Genomic DNA, 24466 nt, shown 5'->3' with positions numbered 1-24466 from the left:
ACACAACCAGGAACAGTTATTATCCCTCAACTATCAGGCCCTTGAAAAAAAGGAGATAACTTCACTCAAATTCACTTGCCCCCATCATTGAAATGTTCCCACAACCAATGACCTCACCTTAAGGACTCTTTATCTCATGTTCTTATTATTTGCTGCTGTTTATTTATATTTGCATTTGCACATTTTGTTGTCTTTTGCACCCTGGTTGACCTTTCATTGATCCTGTTAGAGTCACTATTCTATAGATTTGCTGAATATGCCCACAGAAAAATGAATCTCAGGGTTGTTTATGGTGACTTTGATGATAAACTTTACTTTGAACTTTGTACTTTGACCAGCCTGGGGTTAAACTGGTGGGTAGCTTGGTGGCGTGGCTCAAAGGCACCAGACAATCCTTCAGTCATAATCTCCATCTGTGTCTCGGGCAGTCAGTTAGACACCAGATATCTGTTTAAATAAGTCACCGCTACTCACCTTTGAAGCTAATGACTTCAGCTTCCCGAGCAATGAAGGTTTATTGGAATAGACCACATCCTCTTCATTATCTTCACCTTCCATTATAGCACAGCTATCAGCTGCTGGGAGCTCCCCTTCCCTTGAGTTTGCGTTCATCACCAACTTGGAATACTTGTACTCCAGTCTGAAAGAAACGCCAAGCACCAAGCATCAAACGTCAAGCATCAGGGATGAGGGGCGAAGGGCAAGGGACGAAAATCAACTTTATTCGCCGTATACGTTTACATCTATTAGTAAATACTCAGTCCTGTTGGTAGGACACTGAACAAAAAACAAAGACATTCAACAACTATAAAGAATAATGGATCACATAAAAAATAAAGTTAGAGGTTAAAGTGCGGTTATGGAATGAAATATGTGTACGCACATAAATACAGCCTGTATTTACAATGTAAACAACATTATAAAAAGCGGCTTTAAGTATTTACAGATCAGTGCTGAGGGTAATAGATAGAGGGGAGGGGGGATTAACTGAGTGGCTGATCACCTTCACTGCGGGGGGGGGGGGTCGTTAATGAAACTTTTGAGATGGATTGAAGTTTTTGCTTTAATAGCCCTATAGCTCTTTCCAGTAGCAGCCTTTGGAAAAGGCAGCTAGCCAGTTGGGTAGTGTCTGCAATGATCTTCTCCTGTTGTCTTCTTTGTCCTGGCCACATACGGTCAGGCGCGTCCTGCGGTGATGGGAGACGGCAGCCAATGATCTTTTCGACCGTGCTGACAGTTCACTGTAGTTTCTCGTACATCGTGAGAGAACGCTGCACCACAGACAAGTCCTGCGGTGATGGTATACGGCAGCCAATGACCTTTTTTACTGAGCGGACAATTCACTGTGGTTTTCATATATCGTGAGAGGACGCTGCACCAATCCCGTCAGTAATGGGTGACGGGAGGATGCTCTGAATGATGACAGTGTAGAATTGCACCAGTATGTTCTGGGGAAGATCTGGCCAAATAAACCGGATGTGAGGCACAGTGAAATGGGATTAATTGTTGGATTAATGAGGGGGGGGTCCCCATTCAGTGAACCACTTGATAGCATACAGGCCCCTCAACCACAAAACCTGTGCTGAACACAATACCAAATTGAACTAAACCCCACATAAACTTTCATAGAATACTGGAGAAACTCAGCAGGTCAGGCAGCAACTATGGAGGGGAATAAAGAGGCGATGTATTGGACCGGTACCCTTCGTCCGGACCTGCTCAGCACCTCCAGCATTTTATGTGTGTTGCTCAAAATTTCAAGCATCTGCAGAAACTCTTGAGCAAAACGCTCTATTCCCTGTGTGTCTGTGTGCCTGGCAAAATGCCTCTTAAACTTCTCAATCATTATCTGCCTCCAACTTCACCCAGGAAAGGCCTGAATTGTGGAAATGCTTCAGCAGCTCGAATCTCAGAGGTCGGTGTGGCAGGGGAACTGTGACACTGATGGGGGCCATTTGGCACATTGACCAGTTGAAACTGACCTCCCCAGTGCAAACCCACCTTCAGAACAAATGAAATTTCTTGTATTGAGCATAAAGGATACAGCAGATTAGAATCCAGGGGCGCACAGGGCACGTAGCTCTGGAACTCTGGTCGTCCCAGCACAGAATGGATGCTGGGAGATACACACAGAGAGGGGAGGAGATGGAACACTCTGCCGGGGTGGTGGTGAAAGCAGAAATATTCGGGACACTAAAGGAACTCTGTGATAAGCAGAAGGATAAACGAAACGGGAGCGTGATATGGGAGAGTAGGGTGAGATAACATTAGAGAAGGTTAAAAGGTGAGCACAACATCGTGGGCCAAAGAGCTGCTCTGTACTCCAATGGACGATCTTCCATGTTCTACTGAACGCCGTTCCTTCAGAAGTACTGTATTCACTTTCCAGCAAGGGATCAATCCTCTCTCGGGATCATTCTCAATAACCAGCCTGCATGAGTGCCAGACTTCCATCACAGCAAACCCACACTCTCCACACCGACAGTGATACTCTCACCCCCACCCACACCATCAGTGATACTCTCACCCACACCGTCAGTGATACTCTCACCCCCACCCACACCATCAGTGATACTCTCACCCACACCACACTGTCAGTGATACTCTCACCCACACCCCCCACACCGTCAGTGATACTCTCACCCACACCACACCGTCAGTGTTACTCTCATCCACACACCGTCAGTGATACTCTCACCCATATCGTCAGTGATACTCTCACCCACACACCGTCAGTAATACTCTCACCCACACCGTCAGTGATACTCTCACCCACACACCGTCAGTGATACTCTCACCCACACCCACACCGTCAGTGATACTCTCACCCACACCACACCCACACCGTCAGTGATACTGTCACCCACACCCCCCACACCGTCAGTGATACTCTCACCCACACCGTCAGTGTTACTCTCATCCACACACCGTCAGTGATACTCTCACCCACACCATCAGTGATACTCTCACCCACACCACACCCACACCGTCAGTGATACTCTCACCCCCCCACACTGTCAGTGATACTCTCACCCACACCCCCCACACCGTCAGTGATACTCCCACCCACACCGTCAGTGATACTCTCACCCACACCCCCCACACCGTCAGTGATACTCTCACCCACACACCGTCGGTGATTCTCACACCCACACCACACCCACACCGTCAGTGATACTGTCACCCACACTGTCAGTGATACTATCACACACACCCACACCATCAGTGATACTCTCACCCACACCACACCGTCAGTGATACTCTCACCCACACCCCCCACACCGTCAGTGATACTCTCACCCACACCCCCCACACCGTCAGTGATACTCTCACCCACACACCGTCAGTGATTCTCACACCCACACCACACCCACACCGTCAGTGATACTGTGACCCACACTGTCAGTGATACAATCACACACACCCACACCATCAGTGATACTCTCACCCACACCACACCGTCAGTGATACTATCACACACACCCACACCATCAGTGATACTCTCACCCACACCACACCGTCAGTGATACTCTCACCCACACCCCCCACACCGTCAGTGATACTCTCACCCACACCGTCAGTGATACTATCACACACACCCACACCATCAGTGATACTCTCACCCACACCGTCAGTGATACAATCACACACACCCACACCATCAGTGCTACTCTCACCCACACCACACCGTCAGTGATACGCTCACCCACACCGTCAGTGATACTATCACACACACCCACACCATCAGTGATACTCTCACCCACACCACACCGTCAGTGATACTCTCACCCACACCCCCCACACCGTCAGTGATACTCTCACCCACACCGTCAGTGATACTATCACACACACCAACACCATCAGTGATACTCTCACCCACACCGACAGTGATACTACACACACACCCCCCACACCGTCAGTGATACTCTCACCCACACCGTCAGTGATACTACACACACACCCCCCACACCGTCAGTGATACTCTCACCCACACCGTCAGTGATACTACACACACACCCCCCACACCGTCAGTGATACTCTCACTCACATCACACCATCAGTGATACTCTCACCCACACACACACCATCAGTGATACTCTCACCCACACTGTCAGTGATACTCTCACCCACACCCCCCACACCGTCAGTGATACTCTCACACACACTGTCAGTGATACTCTCACCCACACCCCCCACACCGTCAGTGATACTCTCACCCACACCCCCCACACCATCAGTGATACTCTCACCCACACTGTCAGTGATACTCTCACCCACACCCCCCACACCGTCAGTGATACTCTCACCCACACCGTCAGTGATACTCTCACCCACACCCCCCACACCGTCAGTGATACTCTCACCCACACCACCCACACTGTCAGTGATACTCTCACCCACACCCCCCACACCGTCAGTGATACTCTCACACACACTGTCAGTGATACTCTCACCCACACCCCCCACACCGTCAGTGATACTATCACACACACCACCCACACCGTCAGTGATACTCTCACCCCCACCCACACCATCAGTGATACTCTCACCCACACCACACTGTCAGTGATACTTTCACCCACACCCCCCACACCGTCAGTGATACTCTCACCCACACCACACCGTCAGTGTTACTCTCATCCACACACCGTCAGTGATACTCTCACCCATATCGTCAGTGATACTCTCACCCACACACTGTCAGTAATACTCTCACCCACACCGTCAGTGATACTCTCACCCACACACCGTCAGTGATACTCTCACCCACACCCACACCGTCAGTGATACTCTCACCCACACCACACCCACACCGTCAGTGATACTGTCACCCACACCCCCCACACCGTCAGTGATACTCTCACCCACACCGTCAGTGTTACTCTCATCCACACACCGTCAGTGATACTCTCATCCACACCATCAGTGATACTCTCACCCACACCACACTCACACCGTCAGTGATACTCTCACCCCCCCACACTGTCAGTGATACTCTCACCCACACCCCCCACACCGTCAGTGATACTCCCACCCACACCGTCAGTGATACTCTCACCCACACCACACCGTCAGTGATACTCTCACCCACACCCCCCACACCGTCAGTGATACTCTCACCCACACACCGTCAGTGATTCTCACACCCACACCACACCCACACCGTCAGTGATACTGTCACCCACACTGTCAGTGATACTATCACACACACCCACACCATCAGTGATACTCTCACCCACACCACACCGTCAGTGATACTCTCACCCACACCCCCCACACCGTCAGTGATACTCTCACCCACACCCCCCACACCGTCAGTGATACTCTCACCCACACACCGTCAGTGATTCTCACACCCACACCACACCCACACCGTCAGTGATACTGTCACCCACACTGTCAGTGATACAATCACACACACCCACACCATCAGTGATACTCTCACCCACACCACACCGTCAGTGATACTATCACACACACCCACACCATCAGTGATACTCTCACCCACACCACACCGTCAGTGATACTCTCACCCACACCCCCCACACCGTCAGTGATACTCTCACCCACACCGTCAGTGATACTATCACACACACCCACACCATCAGTGATACTCTCACCCACACCGTCAGTGATACAATCACACACACCCACACCATCAGTGATACTCTCACCCACACCACACCGTCAGTGATACGCTCACCCACACCGTCAGTGATACTATCACACACACCCACACCATCAGTGATACTCTCACCCACACCACACCGTCAGTGATACTCTCACCCACACCCCCCACACTGTCAGTGATACTCTCACCCACACCGTCAGTGATACTACACACACACCCCCCACACCGTCAGTGATACTCTCACTCACATCACACCATCAGTGATACTCTCACCCACACACACACCATCAGTGATACTCTCACCCACACTGTCAGTGATACTCTCACCCACACCCCCCACACCGTCAGTGATACTCTCACACACACTGTCAGTGATACTCTCACCCACACCCCCCACACCGTCAGTGATACTCTCACCCACACCCCCCACACCATCAGTGATACTCTCACCCACACTGTCAGTGATACTCTCACCCACACCCCCCACACCGTCAGTGATACTCTCACACACACCGTCAGTGATACTCTCACCCACACCCCCCACACCGTCAGTGATACTCTCACCCACACCCCCCACACCGTCAGTGATACTCTCACCCACACCGTCAGTGATACTATCACACACACCACCCACACCGTCAGTGATACTCTCACCCACACCGTCAGTGATACTATCACACACACCCCCCACACCGTCAGTGATACTCTCACCCACACCGACAGTGATACTACACACACACACCGTCAGTGATACTCTCACTCACATCACACCGTCAGTGATACTCACCCACACCACACCGTCAGTGATACTCTCACCCACCCACACTGACAGTGATACTCTCACCCACACCGTCAGTGATACTCTCACCCACACCCACACACTGTCAGTAATACTCTCACCCACACCGTCAGTGATACTCTCACCCACAGCACACCGTCAGTGATACTCTCACCCACACCCCCCACACCATCAGTGATACTCTCACCCACACCACACTGTCAGTGATACTCTCACCCACACCGTCAGTGATACTCTCACCCACACCCCCACACCGTCAGTAATACTCTCACCCACACCACCCCGTCAGTGATACTCTCACCCACCCACACTGACAGTTATACTCTCACCCACACCGTCAGTGATACTCTCACCCACACCCACACACTGTCAGTAATACTCTCACCCACACCGTCAGTGATACTCTCACCCACAACACACCGTCAGTGATACTCTCACCCACACCCCCCACACCATCAGAGATACTCTCACCCACACCGTCAGTGATACTCTCACCCACACCACACCGTCAGTGATACTCTCACCCACACCCCCCACACCATCAGTGATACTCTCACCCACACTGTCAGTGATACTCTCACCCACACCCCCCACACCGTCAGTGATACTCTCACCCACACCCCCCACACCGTCAGTGATACTCTCACCCACACCACCCACACCGTCAGTGATACTCTCACCCACACCCCCCACACCATCAGTGATACTCTCACCCACACCCCCCACACCGTCAGTGATACTCTCACCCACACCGTCAGTGATACTATCACACACACTCTCTCACCCACACTGTCACTCTCTCTCTCACCCACACTTTTACTCTCTGACCCACACTGTCACTCTCTCTCACCGACACTGTCACTCTCTCTCTCACCCACACTGTCACTCTCTCTCACCCACACCATCAGTGATACTCTCACTCACATCACACCGTCAGTGATACTCTCACTCACATCACACCGTCAGTGATACTCTCACCCACCCACACTGACAGTGATACTCTCACCCACACCGTCAGTGATACTCTCACCCACACCCACACACTGTCAGTAATACTCTCACCCACACCGTCAGTGATACTCTCACCCACAGCACACCGTCAGTGATACTCTCACCCACACCCCCCACACCATCAGTGATACTCTCACCCACACCACACTGTCAGTGATACTCTCACCCACACCGTCAGTCTCTCTTTCACCAAGACTCTCTCTCTCTCTGACCCACATTGTTAGTCTCTCTCACCGACACTGTCACACTCTATCTCTCCCAATGTCACTCTCTCTCACCCAATCTGTCAGACTCTCTTTCAACCACACTGAAACACTCTTTCTCACCAACACTCTTACTCTCTCTCTCACCCACTCTGTCTCACTCTGTCGCTCACCCACACGGTTACTCTCTAATCCACACTGACACACTCTCTCTAACCCACTCTGTCACTCTCTCTCTCACCCACAGTTTTACTCTCTGAGCCACATTGTCTCTCTCTCTCACCCACACTGACACTCTCTCTCACCCAGACTCTCTCTCTCACCCACTCTGTTACTCTCTCTCTCAGCAGCACTGTCACTCTCTCTCTCACCCAAACTGTCACTCTGTCTCTCACCCACACTGTCAGTCTCTCTCTCACTCACACTGACACTCACTCTCTCATACACACAGACGCCCTCTCTCACATACACAGTCCCTCTGTCTCTCAAACACAGACACTCTCTGTCCCAGCCACTTCACTCTCTCTCATAAACACTGTCACTCTCTCTCTCACCCAAACTGACACTCTCTCTCTCACCCACACTGTCAGTCTCTCTCTCACCCACACTGACACTCTCTCTCTCACAGACACTGTCAGTCTCTCTCACCCACACTGACACTCTCTCTCTCACCCACCCTGTGACTCTCTCTCTCACATACACAGTCCCTCTCTCTCTCAAACACAGACACTCTCTGTCTCAGCCACTTCACTCTCTCTCTCACCAACACTGTCACTCTCTCTCTCACCCACACTGTCACTCTCTCTCTCACCCACACTGTCACTCTCTCTCACCCACACTGACACTCTCTCTCTCATAGACAAAGACCCCCTCACTCACATGCAATGTCCCTCTCTCTCTCAAACACAGACACTCTCTGTCCCAGCTACTTTCACTCTCTCTCATAAACACTGTCACTCTCTCTCTCACCCAAACTGACACTCTCTCTCTCACCCACACTGTCAGTCTCTCTCTCACTCACACTGACACTCTCTCTCACACACAGACCCCCTCTCTCACATACAGTCCCTCTCTCTCACCAACACTGTCACTCTCTGTCCCAGACACTGTCACTCTCTCTCATAAACACTGTCACTCTCTCTCTCACCAACACTGTCACTCTCTCTCTCACCCACACTGTCAGTCTCTCTCTCACTCACACTGACACTCACTCTCTCAAACACACAGACCCCCTCTCTCACATACACAGTCCCTCTCTCTCTCAAACACAGACACTCTCTGTCCCAGCCACTTCACTCTCTCTCATAAACACTGTCACTCTCTCTCTCACCCAAACTGACACTCTCTCTCTCACCCACACTGTCAGTCTCTCTCTCACTCACACTGACACTCACTCTCTCATACACACAGACCCCCTCTCTCACATACACAGTCCCTCTCTCTCTCAAACACAGACACTCTCTGTCCCAGCCACTTCACTCTCTCTCATAAACACTGTCACTCTCTCTCTCACCCACTGTGACTCTCTCTCTCACCCACTCTGTCACTCTCTCTCTCACCAACACTGACACACTCTCTCACCCACACTGACACTCTCTCTCTCACCCACACTGACACACTCTCTCACATACACAGTCCCTCTCTCTCAAACACAGACACTCTCTGTCCCAGCCACTTCACTCTCTCTCATAAACACTGTCACTCTCTCTCTCACCCAAACTGACACTCTCTCTCTCACCCACACTGTCACTCTCTCTCTCACCCAAACTGACACTCTCTCTCACCCACACTGTCAGTCTCTCTCTCACTCACTCTCTCATACACACAGACCCCCTCTCTCACATACACAGTCCCTCTCTCTCTCAAACACAGACACTCTCTGTCCCAGCCACTTCACTCTCTCTCATAAACACTGTCACTCTCTCTCTCTCACCCACACTGACACTCTCTCTCTCACCCACACTGACACTCTCTCTCACCCACACTGTCAGTCTCTCTCTCACTCACACTGACACTCACTCTCTCATACACACAGACACCCTCTCTCACATACACAGTCCCTCTCTCTCTCAAACACAGACACTCTCTGTCCCAGCCACTTCACTCTCTCTCATAAACACTGTCACTCTCTCTCTCAGCCAAACTGACACTCTCTCTCTCACCCACACTGTCAGTCTCTCTCTCACTCACACTGACACTCACTCTCTCATACACACAGACCCCCTCTCTCACATACACAGCCCCTCTCTCTCAAACACAGACACTCTCTGTCCCAGCCACTTCACTCTCTCTCATAAACACTGTCACTCTCTCTCTCACCCAAACTGACCCTCTCTCTCTCACCCACTCTGTCACTCTCTCTCTGTCCCACACTGTCTCTCTCTCTCACCCACTGTGTCACTCTCTCTCTCACCCACACTGTCACTCTCTTTCTCACCCACACTGACAGTCTCTCTCTCACCAACACTGACACACTCTCTCACCCACACTGACACTCTCTCTGTCACCCACACTGTCATTCTCTCTCACACCAACACTGTTACACTCTCTCTCTCCCACCCTGTGACTCTCTCTCTCACCAGCACTGTCACTCTCTCTCTCTGACCGACAATGTCACACTCTCTGTCACGCACACTGTCCCTCTCTCTCTCACCCACACTGTCATTCTCTCTCTCACCCACACTGACACTCTCTCTCACCCACACTGACACTCTCTCTCTCACCCACCCTGTGACTCTCTCTCTCACCAGCACTGTCACTCTCTATCTCATGCAATGTCACTCTCTCTCTCACGCTCACTCTGTCTCTCTCTCTCACCCACACTGACCCTCTCTCTCTCACCCACTCTGTGCTCTCTCTCTCACCCACTCTGACACTCTCTCTCTCACCCACACTGACACTCTCTCTCACCCACACTGACACTCTCTTTCTCACCCACACTGCCACTCTCTCGTTCAATCACACTGTTTCTCTCTCACCCACCCTGTGACTCTCTCTCTCTCACCCACACAGACACTCTCTTTCTCTCACCCACTCTGTCACTCTCTCTCACCCACTCTGTCACTCTCTCTCACCCACACTGACAGTCTCTCTCACCCACACTGACACTCTCTTTCTCACCCACACTACCACTCTCTCGTTCAATCACACTGTCACTCTCTCTCTCACCCACTGTGACTCTCTCTCTCACCCACACTGACACTCTCTCTCTCACCAACACTGGCACACTCTCTCACCCGCTCTGTCACTCTCTCTCTCATCCACACTTTTACTCTCTGACCAACACTGTCTCTCTCACAGACACTGTCACTCTCTCTCGCCCACACTGACACTCTCTTTCTCACCCATACTGACACTCTCTCTCACCCACACTGACACTCTCTCTCTCACCCCACACTGACACTCTCTCTCTCATCCACCCTGTGACTCTCTCTGTCACCAGCACTGTCACTCTATATCTCACACACTTCACTCTCTCTCATAAACACTGTCACTCTCTCTCTCACCTACACTGACCCTCTCTCACTCACCCACTCTGTCGCTCTCTCTCTCACCCACTCTGACTCTCTCTCACCCACACTGCCACTCTCTCGTTCAATCACACTGTTTCTCTCTCACCCACCCTGTGACTCTCTCTCTCTCTCACCCACACAGACACTCTCTTTCTCTCACCCACTCTGTCGCTCTCTCTCACCCACACTGACAGTCTCTCTCTCACCCACACTGATACTCTCTTTCTCACCCACACTACCACTCTCTGGTTCAATCACACTGTTTCTCTCTCACCCACCCTGTGACTCTCTCTCTCACCCACACTGACACTCTCTCTCTCTCACCAACACTGGCACACTCTCTCACCCACTCTTTCACTCTCTCTCTCATCCACACTTTTACTCTCTGACCCACACTGTCTCTCTCTCACAGACACTGTCGCTCTCTCTCTGACCCACACTGACACTCTCTCTCACCCACACTGTCACTCTCTCTCTCACTCACACTGACACTCACTCTCTCATACACACAGACCCCCTCTCTCACATACATAGTCGCTCTCTCTCTCAAACACAGACACTCTCTGTCCCAGCCACTTCAGTCTCCCTCATAAACACTGTCACTCTCTCTCTCACCCAAACTGACACTCTCTCTCTGACCAACACTGTTAGTCTCTCTCACTGACACTGTCACACTCTATCTTACCCAATGTCACTCTCTCTCACCCACTCTGTCACTCTCTCTTTCAACCACACTGACACACTCTCTCACCAACACTCTTACTCTCTCTCTCTCTCCACCCACTCTGTCTCACTCTGTCGCTCACCCACATGGTTACTCTCTAATCCACACTGACACACTCTCTCTAACCCACTCTGTCACTCTCTCTCTCACCCAAACTGACACTCTCTCTCTCACCCACACTGTCAGTCTCTCTCTCACCCACACTGACACTCTCTCTCTCTCACCCAGACTCTCTCTCTCACCCACTCTGTTACTCTCTCTCTCAGCAGCACTGTCACTCTCTATCTCACGCAATGTCACTCTCTCTCTCACCCACTCTGTCCTCTCTCTCTCACCCACACTGACTCTCTCTCTCAACCCACACTGACCCTCTATCTCTCACCCAATGTGTTACTCTCTCTCACCCAGACTGTCACTCTCTCTCTCACCCACTCTGCACTCTCTCTCTCACCCACACTTTTACTCTCTGACCCACACTGTCTCTCTCTCTTTCACAGACACTGTCACTCTCTCTCACCCACACTGACACTCTCTCTCTCACCGACACTGTTACTCTCTCTCACCCGCACTGTCACTCTCTCTCACGCACACTGACACTCTCTCTCTCACCAACACTGACACACTCTCTCACCCACACTGACACTCTTTCTCTCACCCTCTCTGTCACTCTCTCTCACCCACACTGACACTCTCTCTCTCACCCCCTCTGTCACTCTCTCTCATCCACACTGTCACAGTCTCTGTCACCCTTAGTGTCACTCTCTCTCACCCACACTGACACTCTCTCTCTCACCCACTCTGTCACTCTCTCTCACCAACACTGACACTCTTTCTCTCACCAACACTGACCCTCTCTCTCACCTTCTCTGTCACGCTCTCTCAACCACACTGACACTCTCTCTCTCACCAACACTGACACACTCTCTCACCCACTCTGTCACGCTCTATCAACCACACTGACACTCTCTCTCTCACCAACACTGACCCTCTCTCTCACCTTCACTGTCACGCTCTCTCAACCACACTGACATTCTCTCTCTCACCAACACTGACACACTCTCTCACCCACACTGACACACTCACTCTCACCGACCCTATCACTCTCTCTCTCAGCCACACTGACACTCTCTCTCTCACCAACTGTCTCTCTCTCTCTCACCAACTCTGTCACTCTGTCTCTCTCACCCACACTTTTACTCTCTGACCCACACTGTCTCTCTCTCTCACAGACACTGACACTCTCTCTCACCCAGAATGTTACCCTCTCCATCTCAGCCACACTGTCACTCTCTCTGTCACCAACAGTGTCTCTCTCTCTCTCACCCACAATGACTCTCTCTATCACCCACACTGACACACTCTAATACCAAAACTGTCACCCTCTCTCTCAGCCACACTGACACTCTCTCTCTCACCCACACTGTCATTCTCTCTCTCACCGACCCTATCACTCTCTCTCTCACCCACACTGTCACACTCTCTCGTTCAATCACACTGTTTCTCTCTCACCCACCCTGTGACTCTCTCTCTCACCCACACTGACACTCTCTCTCTCACCAACACTGGCACACTCTCTCACCCACTCTGTCACTCTCTCTCTCATCCACACTTTTACTCTCTGACCAACACTGTCTCTCTCTCACAGACACTGTCACTCTCTCTCGCCCACACTGACACTCTCTTTCTCACCCATACTGACACTCTCTCTCACCCAGACTGTCTCTCTCTCTCAGCCACACTGTCACTCTCTCTCGCCCACACTGACACTATCTCTCACGCAAGCTGACACACTCTCTCTCACCCATTCTGCCACTCTCTCTCTCACCCACACTGTCATTCTCTCTCTCACCAACACTGTTACTCTTTCTCTCACCCACCCTGTGACTCTCTCTCTCACCGACACTGTCACTCTCTCTCTCTCACCCAAACTGACTCTCTCTCACCCACACTGTCACTCTCTCTCACCCACACTGCCACTCTCTCTCACACAAGCTGACACTCTCTCTCTCACCCACCCTTTGACTCTCTCTCTCACCAGCACTGTCACTCTCTATCTCATGCAAAGTCACTCGCTCTCTCACGCTCACTCTCATCTCTCTCTCACCCACACTGTCACTCTCTCTCACCTACACTGACCCTCTCTCTCTTACCCACTCTGTCACTCTCTCTGTCACTCAAACACAGGCACCCTCTGTCCCAGACACTTCACTCTCTCTCACAAACACTGTCACTCTCTCTCACCCACACTGACACTCTCTCTCTCACCAACACTGACGCACTCTCTCACCCAATCTGTCACTCTCTATCTCAACCACACTGACCCTCTCTCTCACCTTCACTGTCACGCTCTCTCAACCACACTGACACTCTCTCTCTCACCAAACACTGACACACTCTCTCGCCCACACTGACACACTCTCTCTCATCGACCCTATCACTCTCTCTCTCACCCACACTGACACTCTCTCTCACCCACACTGTCACTCTCTCTCTCACCAACTGTTTCTCTCTCTCACCCACTCTGTCACTCTCTCTGACCTACACTGACCCTCTCTCTCTCACCCACTCTGTCACTCTCTCTCACCAACACTGACACTCTCTCTCTCACCCACAATGACTCTCTCTCTCACCCACACTGTCAGTCTCTCTCTCACCAACACTGTCTGTCTCTCTTTCACCAAGACTCTCTCTCTCTCTGACCCACATTGTTAGTCTCTCTCACCGACACTGTCACACTCTATCTCTCCCAATGTCACTCTCTCTCACCCAATCTGTCAGACTCTCTTTTCACTATACACTGAAACACTCTTTCTCACCAACACTCTTACTCTCTCTCTCACCCACTATCTGTCTCACTCTGTCGCTCACCCACACGGTTACTCTCTAATCCACACTGACACACTCTCTCTAACCCACTCTGTCACTCTCTCTCTCACCCACAGTTTTACTCTCTGACCCACACTGTCTCTCTCTCTCATAAACACTGTCACTCTCTCTCTCACCCACACTGACACTCTCTCTCTCACCCACACTGTCAGTCTCTCTCTCACCCACACTGACACTCTCTCTCACCCACACTGTCACTCTCTCTCTCACCAACTGTCTCTCTCTCTCACCCACTCTGTCACTCTCTCTGACCTACACTGACCCTCTCTCTCTCACCCACTCTGTCACTCTCTCTCACCAACACTGACACTCTCTCTCTCACCCACAATGACTCTCTCTCACCCACAGTGACACACTCTATCACCAACACTGTCAGTCTCTCTTTCACCAAGACTCTCTCTCTCTCTGACCCACATTGTTAGTCTCTCTCACCGACACTGTCACACTCTCTCTCTCACACACTCTCACACTCTCTCCCACCCACTTCACTCTCTCTCTCAAACACTGTCACTCTCTCTCTCACCAACACTGACACTCTCTCTCTCACCCACACTGTCAGTCTCTCTCTCACTCACACTGACACTCACTCTCTCATAGACACAGACACACTCTCTCACATACACTGTCCCTCTCGCTCTCAAACACAGACACTCTCTGAGCCACATTGTCTCTCTCTCTCACCCACACTGACACTCTCTCTCACCCAGACTCTCTCTCTCACCCACTCTGTTACTCTCTCTCTCAGCAGCACTGTCACTCTCTATCTCACGCAATGTCACTCTCTCTCTCACCCACTCTGTCCCTCTCTCTCACCCACACTGACTCTCTCTCTCAACCCACACTGACCCTCTATCTCTCACCCAATGTGTTACTCTCTCTCACCCAGACTGTCACTCTCTCTCTCACCCACTCTGCACTCTCTCTCTCACCCACACTGTCAGTCTCTCTCTCACTCACACTGACACTCACTCTCTCATACACACAGACCCCCTCTCTCACATACACAGTCCCTCTCTCTCTCAAACACAGACACTCTCTGTCCCAGCCACTTCACTCTCTCTCATAAACACTGTCACTCTCTCTCTCACCCACACTGACACTCTCTCTCTCACCCACACTGTCACTCTCTCTCTCACCCACACTGTCAGTCTCTCTCTCACCCACACTGACACTCTCTCTCTCACCCACACTGTCAGTCTCTCTCTCACTCACACTGACACTCACTCTCTCATACACACAGACCCCCTCTCTCACATACACAGTCCCTCTCTCTCTCAAACACAGACACTCTCTGTCCCAGCCACTTCACTCTCTCTCATAAACACTGTCACTCTCTCTCTCAGCCAAACTGACACTCTCTCTCTCACCCACTCTGTCACTCTCTCTCACTCAACACTGACACTCTTTCTCTCACCAACACTGACCCTCTCTCTCACCTTCTCTGTCACGCTCTCTCAACCACACTGACACTCTCTCTCTCACCAACACTGACGCACTCTCTCACCCAATCTGTCACGCTCTCTCAACAACACTGTCACTCTCTCTCTCACCCAAACTGACACTCTCTCTCTCACCCACACTGTCAGTCTCTCTCTCACTCACACTGACACTCACTCTCTCATACACACAGACCCCCTCTCTCACATACACAGTCCCTCTCTCTCTCAGCCACACTGTCACTCTCTCTGTCACCAACACTGTCACTCTCTCTCTCACCCACTCTGTCACTCTCTCTCACCCACACTGTCAGTCTCTCTCTCACTCACACTGACACTCACTCTCTCATACACACAGACCCCCTCTCTCACATACACAGTCCCTCTCTCTCTCAAACACAGACACTCTCTGTCCCAGCCACTTCACTCTCTCTCATAAACACTGTCACTCTCTCTCTCACCCAAACTGACACTCTCTCTCTCACCCACACTGTCAGTCTCTCTCTCACTCACACTGACACTCACTCTCTCATACACACAGACTCCCTCTCTCACATACACAGTCCCTCTCTCTCTCAAACACAGACACTCTCTGTCCCAGCCACTTCACTCTCTCTCATAAACACTGTCACTCTCTCTCTCACCCAAACTGACACTCTCTCTCTCACCCACACTGTCTGTCTCTCTCTCACTCACACTGACACTCACTCTCTCAAACACAGACTCTCTCTTTCCCAGCCACTCACTCTCTCTCATAAACACTGTCACTCTCTCTCTCACCCACACTGACACTCTCTCTCTCACTCACACTGTCAGTCTCTCTCTCACTGACACTGACACTCTCTCTCACCCACACTGTCAGTCTCTCTCACATACACACTGACACTCTCTCTCTCATACACACAGACCCCCTCTCTCACATACACAGTCCCTCTCTCTCTCAAACACAGACACTCTCTGTCCCAGCCACTTCACTCTCTCTCATAAACACTGTCACTCTCTCTCTCACCCAAACTGACACTCTCTCTCTCACCCACACTGTCAGTCTCTCTCTCACTCACACTGACACTCACTCTCTCATACACACAGACCCCCTCTCTCAAATACACAGTCCCCTCTCTCTCAAACACAGACACTCTCTGTCCCAGCCACTTCACTCTCTCATAAACACTGTCACTCTCTCTCTCACCCAAACTGACACTCTCTCTCTCACCCACACTGTCAGTCTCTCTCTCACTCACACTGACACTCACTCTCTCATACACACAGACTCCCTCTCTCACATACACAGTCCCTCTCTCTCTCAAACACAGACACTCTCTGTCCCAGCCACTTCACTCTCTCTCACCCACACTGTCACTCTCTCTCACCCACACTGACACTCTCTCTCTCACCCACTCTGTCACTCTCTCTCTCACCCACACTGACACTCTCTCTCTCACCCACACTGTCAGTCTCTCTCTCACTCACACTGACACTCACTCTCTCATACACACAGACCCCCTCTCTCACATACACAGTCCCTCTCTCTCTCAAACACAGACACTCTCTGTCCCAGCCACTTCACTCTCTCTCATAAACACTGTCACTCTCTCTCTCACCCAAACTGACACTCTCTCTCTCACCCACACTGTCAGTCTCTCTCTCACTCACACTGACACTCTCTCTCTCACCCACACTGACACTCTCTCTCTCACCCACACTGACACTCTCTCTCACCCACACTGTCACTCTCTCTCTCACCCACTGTGACTCTCTCTCTCAAACACAGACACTCTCTGTCCCAGCCACTTCACTCTCTCTCATAAACACTGTCACTCTCTCTCTCACCCAAACTGACACTCTCTCTCTCACCCACACTGTCAGTCTCTCTCTCACTCACACTGACACTCACTCTCTCATACACACAGACACACTCTCTCTCACATACACAGTCCCTCTCTCTCAAACACAGACACTCTCTGTCCCAGCCACTTCACTCTCTCTCATAAACACTGTCACTCTCTCTCTCTCACCCAAACTGACACTCTCTCTCTCACCCACACTGTCAGTCTCTCTCTCACTCACGCTGACACTCACTCTCTCAAACACACAGACCCCCTCTCTCACCCACACTGTCACTCTCTCTCTCACCCACACTGTCACTCTCTCTCATAAACACTCTCACTCTCTCTCTCACCCAAACTGACACTCTCTCTCTCACCCACACTGTCAGTCTCTCTCTCACTCACACTGACACTCACTCTCTCATACACACAGACCCCCTCTCTCACATACACAGTCCCTCTCTCTCTCAAACACAGACACTCTCTGTCCCAGCCACTTCACTCTCTCTCATAAACACTGTCACTCTCTCTCTCACTCAAACGGACACTCTCTCTCTCACCCACACTGTCAGTCTCTCTCTCACTCACACTGACACTCACTCTCTTATACACACTGACCCCCTCTCTCACATACAAAGTCCCTCTTACTGTCAAACACAGAAACTCTCTGTCCCAGCAACTTTACTCTGTCTCATAAACACTGTCACTCTCTCTCTCACCTAAACTAACAATCTCTCTCTCACCCACACTGTCAGTCTCTCTCTCACCCACACTGACACTCTCTCTCTCTCACACACTCCCTCTCTCTCTCTCAAACACACGGACCCCCTCCCTCACATACACAGTCCCTCTCTCTCTCAAACACAGACACTCTCTGTCCCAGCCACTTCACTCTCTCTCATAAACACTGTCACTCTCTCTCTCAGACAAACTGAAACTCTCTCTCTCACCCACACTTTCAGTCTCTCTCTCACTCACACTGACACTCACTCTCTCATACACACAGACTCCCTCTCTCACATGCACAGTCCCTCTCTGTCTCAAACACAGACACTCTCTGTCCCAGCCACTTCACGCTCTCTCATAAATACTGTCACTCTCTCTCTAAGCCTAACGGACACTCTCTCTCTCACCCACACTGTCAGTCTCTCTCTCACTGACACTGACACTCACTCTCTCTTACACACAGACCCCCTCTCTCACATACACAGTCCCTCTCTCTCTCAAACACAGACACTCTCTGTCCCAGCCACTTCACTTTCTCTCAGAAACACTCTCACTCTCTCCCTCACGCAAACTGACACTCTCTCTCTCACCCACACGCAGTCTCTTTCTCTCTGACCCAAACTGACACTCTCTCTCTCACCACACTGACACTCTCTCTCTCACCCACACTGTCAGTCTCTCTCTCACTCACACTGACACTCCCTCTCTCAAACACAGACACTCTCTGTCCCAGCCACTTCACTCTCTCTCATAAACACTGTCACTCTCTCTGTCACCCAAACTGAGACTCTCTCTCCACCCACACTGTCAGTCTCTCTCTCTGACTCACATTGACACTCACTCTCTCAAACACACAGACCCTCTCTCTCACATACACAGTCCCTCTCTCTCTCAAACACAGTCACTCTCAGTCCCAGCCACTTCACTCTCTCTCAGAAACACTGTCACTCTCTCTCTCACCCAAACTGACACTCTCTCTCTCACCCACACTGTCAGTCTCTCTCTCACTCACACTTACACTCACTCTCTCATAATCACAGACCCCTTCTGTCAAATACACAGCCCCTCTCTCTCAAACACAGACACTCTCTGTCCCAGCCACTTCACTCTCTCTCATAAACACTGTCACTCTCTCTCTCACCCAAACTGACACTCTCTCTCTCACCCACACTGTCAGTCTCTCTCTCACTCACACTGACACTCACTCTCTCATACACACAGACCCCCTCTCTCACATACACAGTCCCTCTCTCTCTCAAACACAGACACTCTCTGTCCCAGCCACTTCACTCTCTCTCATAAACACTGTCACTCTCTCTCTCACCCAAACTGACACTCTCTCTCTCACCCACACTGTCAGTCTCTCTCTCACTCACACTGACACTCACTCTCTCAAACACACAGACCCCCTCTCTCACATACACAGTCCCTCTCTCTCTCAAACACAGACACTCTCTGTCCCAGCCTCTTCACACTCTCTCATAAATACTGTCACTCTTTCTCTCAGCCAAACTGACAATCTCTCTCTCACCCACACTGTCAGTATCTCTCTCACTCACACTGACACTCACTCTTTCTTACACACAGACTCCCTCTCTCACATACACAGTCCCTCTGTCTCTCAAACACAGACACTCTCTGTCCCAGCCACTTCACTCTCTCTCATAAACACAGTCGCACTCTTTGTCACCCAAACTGACACTCTCTCTCTCACCCACACTGTCACTCTCTCTCTCACCCAAACTGACACTCTCTCTCTCACCCACACTGTCAGTCTCTCTCTCACTCACACTGACACTCACTCTCTCAAACACACAGACCCCCTCTCTCACATACACAGTCCCTCTCTCTCTCAAACACAGACACTCTCTGTCCCAGCCACTTCACTCTCTCTCATAAACACTGTCACTCTCTCTCTCACCCAAACTGACACTCTCTCTCTCACCCACACTGTCAGTCTCTCTCTCACTCACACTGACACTCACTCTCTCATACACACAGACCCCCTCTCTCACATACACAGTCCCTCTCTCTCTCAAACACAGACACTCTCTGTCCCAGCCACTTCACTCTCTCTCATAAACACTGTCACTCTCTCTCTCACCCAAACTGACACTCTCTCTCTCACCCACACTGTCAGTCTCTCTCTCACTCACACTGACACTCACTCTCTCATACACACAGACCCCCTCTCTCACATACACAGTCCCTCTCTCTCTCAAACACAGACACTCTCTGTCCCAGCCACTTCACTCTCTCTCATAAACACTGTCACTCTCTCTCTCACCCAAACTGACACTCTCTCTCTCACCCACACTGTCAGTCTCTCTCTCACTCACACTGACACTCACTCTCTCATACACACAGACCCCCTCTCTCACATACACAGTCCCTCTCTCTCTCAAACACAGACACTCTCTGTCCCAGCCACTTCACTCTCTCTCATAAACACTGTCACTCTCTCTCTCACCCAAACTGACACTCTCTCTCTCACCCACACTGTCAGTCTCTCTCTCACTCACACTGACACTCACTCTCTCATACACACAGACCCCCTCTCTCACATACACAGTCCTTCTCTCTCTCAAACACAGACACTCTCTGTCCCAGCCACTTCACTCTCTCTCATAAACACTGTCACTCTCTCTCTCACCCAAACTGACACTCTCTCTCACCCACACTGTCAGTCTCTCTCTCACTCACACTGACACTCACTCTCTCAAACACACAGTCCCCCTCTCTCACATACACAGTCCCTCTCTCTCGCAAACACAGACACTCTCTGTCCCAGCCACTTCACTCTCTCTCATAAACACTGTCACTCTCTCTCTCACCCAAACTGACACTCTCTCTCTCACCCACACTGTCAGTCTCTCTCTCACTCACACTGACACTCACTCTCTCATACACACAGACCCCCTCTCTCACATACACAGTCCCTCTCTCTCTCAAACACAGACACTCTCTGTCCCAGCCACTTCACTCTCTCTCATAAACACTGTCACTCTCTCTCTCTCATCCACACTGTCAGTCTCTCTCTCACTCACACTGACACTCACTCTCTCATACACACAGACCCCCTCTATCACATTGCACAGTCCCTCTCTCTCTCAAACACAGACACTCTCTGTCCCAGCCACTTCACTCTCTCTCATAAACACTCTCACTCTCTCTCTCTCACCCAAACTGACACTCTCTCTCTCACCCACACTGTCAGTCTCTCTCTCACTCACACTGTCACTCACTCTCTCATACACACAGACCCCCTCTCTCACATACACAGTCCCTCTCTCTCAAACACAGACACTCTCTGTCCCAGCCACTTCACTCTCTCTCATAAACACTGTCACTCTCTCTCTCACCCAAACTGACACTCTCTCTCTCACCCACACTGTCAGTCTCTCTCACTCTCACTCACTCTCTCATACACACAGACCCTCTCTCTCACCCATACACTGTCACCTCTCTCTCACACACTGTCACCCTCTCTCACCCACACTGACACTCACTCTCTCAAACACAGACACTCTCTGTCCCAGCCACTTCACTCTCTCTCATAAACACTGTCACTCTCTCTCTCAGCCAAACTGACACTCTCTCTCTCACCCACACTGTCAGTCTCTCTCTCACTCACACTGACACTCACTCTCTCATACACACAGACTCCCTCTCTCACATACACAGTCCCTCTCTCTCTCAAACACAGACACTCTCTGTCCCAGCCACTTCACTCTCTCTCATAAACACTGTCACTCTCTCTCTCACCCAAACTGACACTCTCTCTCTCACCCACACTGTCAGTCTCTCTCTCACTCACACTGACACTCACTCTCTCATACACACAGACCCCCTCTCTCACATACACAGTCCCTCTCTCTCTCAAACACAGACACTCTCTGTCCCAGCCACTTCACTCTCTCTCATAAACACTGTCACTCTCTCTCTCACCCAAACTGACACTCTCTCTCTCACCCACACTGTCAGTCTCTCTCTCACTCACACTGACACTCACTCTCTCATACACACAGACCCCCTCTCTCACATACACAGTCCCTCTCTCTCTCAAACACACGGAGCCCCTCTCTCACATACACAGTCCCTCTCTCTCTCAAACACAGACACTCTCTGTCCCAGCCTCTTCACTCTCTCTCAACCACACTGTCACTCTCTCTCTCACCCAAACTGACACTCTCTCTCTCACCCACACTGTCAGTCTCTCTCTCACTCACACTGACACTCACTCTCTCATACACACAGACCCCCTCTCTCACATACACAGTCCCTCTCTCTCTCAAACACAGACACTCTCTGTCCCAGCCACTTCACTCTCTCTCATAAACACTGTCACTCTCTCTCTCACCCAAACTGACACTCTCTCTCTCACCCACACTGTCAGTCTCTCTCTCACTCACACTGACACTCACTCTCTCATACACACAGACCCCCTCTCTCACATACACAGTCCCTCTCTCTCTCAAACACAGACCACTCTCTGTCCCAGCCACTTCACTCTCTCTCATAAACACTGTCACTCTCTCTCTCAGCCAAACTGACACTCTCTCTCTCACCCACACTGTCAGTCTCTCTCTCACTCACACTGACACTCACTCTCTCATACACACAGACCCCCTCTCTCACATACACAGTCCCTCTCTCACTCAAACACAGACACTCTCTGTCCCAGCCACTTCACTCTCTCTCAGAAACACTCTCACTCTCTCCCTCACGCACACTGACACTCTCTCTCTCACCCAAACTGACACTCTCTCTCTCACCCACACTGTCAGTCTCTCTCTCACTCACACTGACACTCACTCTCTCATACACACAGACCCCCTCTCTCACATACACAGTCCCTCTCTCTCTCAAACACAGACACTCTCTGTCCCAGCCACTTCACTCTCTCTCATAAACACTGTCACTCTCTCTCTCACCCAAACTGACACTCTCTCTCTCACCCACACTGTCAGTCTCTCTCTCACTCACACTGACACTCACTCTCTCACACACAGACCCCCTCTCTCACATATACAGTACCTCTCTCTCTCAAACACAGACACTCTCTGTCCCAGCCACGACACTCTCTCTCTCTCTCATAAACACTGCCACTCTCTCTCTCACCCAAACTGACACTCTCTCTCTCACCCACACTGTCAGTCTCTCTCTCACTCACACTGACACTCACTCTCTCATACACACAGACCCCCTCTCTCACATGGACAGTCCCTCTCTCTCTCAAACACAGACACTCTCTGTCCCAGCCACTTCACTCTCTCTCATAAACACTGTCACTCTCTCTCTCACCCAAACTGACACTCTCTCTCTCACCCACACTGTCAGTCTCTCTCTCACTCACACTGACACTCACTCTCTCATACACACAGACCCCCTCTCTCACATACACAGTCCCTCTCTCTCTCAAACACAGACACTCTCTGTCCCAGCCACTTCACGCTCTCTCATAAACACAGTCACACTCTTTCTCACCCAAACTGACACTCTCTCTGTCACCCACACTGTCAGTCTCTCTCTCACTCACACTGACACTCTCTCTCTCACCCAAACTGACACTCTCTCTCTCACACACACAGACCCTCTCTCTCACATGCACAGTCCCTCTCTCACTCAAACACAGACACTCTCTGTCCCAGCCACTTCACTCTCTCTCAGAAACACTCTCACTCTCTCCCTCACGCAAACTGACATTTTCT

General features: G+C 51.0%; 1 protein-coding gene across 1 annotated transcript in view; it reads right to left on the bottom strand.

The window, feature by feature from the left end:
- The window catches only part of elapor2b (endosome-lysosome associated apoptosis and autophagy regulator family member 2b), a 175722-nt gene that overhangs the window by 13623 nt on the left and 137633 nt on the right, over positions 1-24466 (bottom strand). Inside the window, exon 21 of the mRNA XM_063072659.1 lies at positions 475-640. Coding sequence (XP_062928729.1) covers positions 475-640 — 166 coding nt within the window. The remainder of the gene's footprint in view (positions 1-474; positions 641-24466) is intronic.

This window comes from Mobula hypostoma, chromosome 20 (assembly GCF_963921235.1).
Source record: "Mobula hypostoma chromosome 20, sMobHyp1.1, whole genome shotgun sequence".
NCBI lineage: Eukaryota > Metazoa > Chordata > Chondrichthyes > Myliobatiformes > Myliobatidae > Mobula > Mobula hypostoma.
The sequence above is the reverse complement of the archived record's forward strand: the minus strand, read 5'-3'. Positions and strand labels throughout refer to the sequence as shown.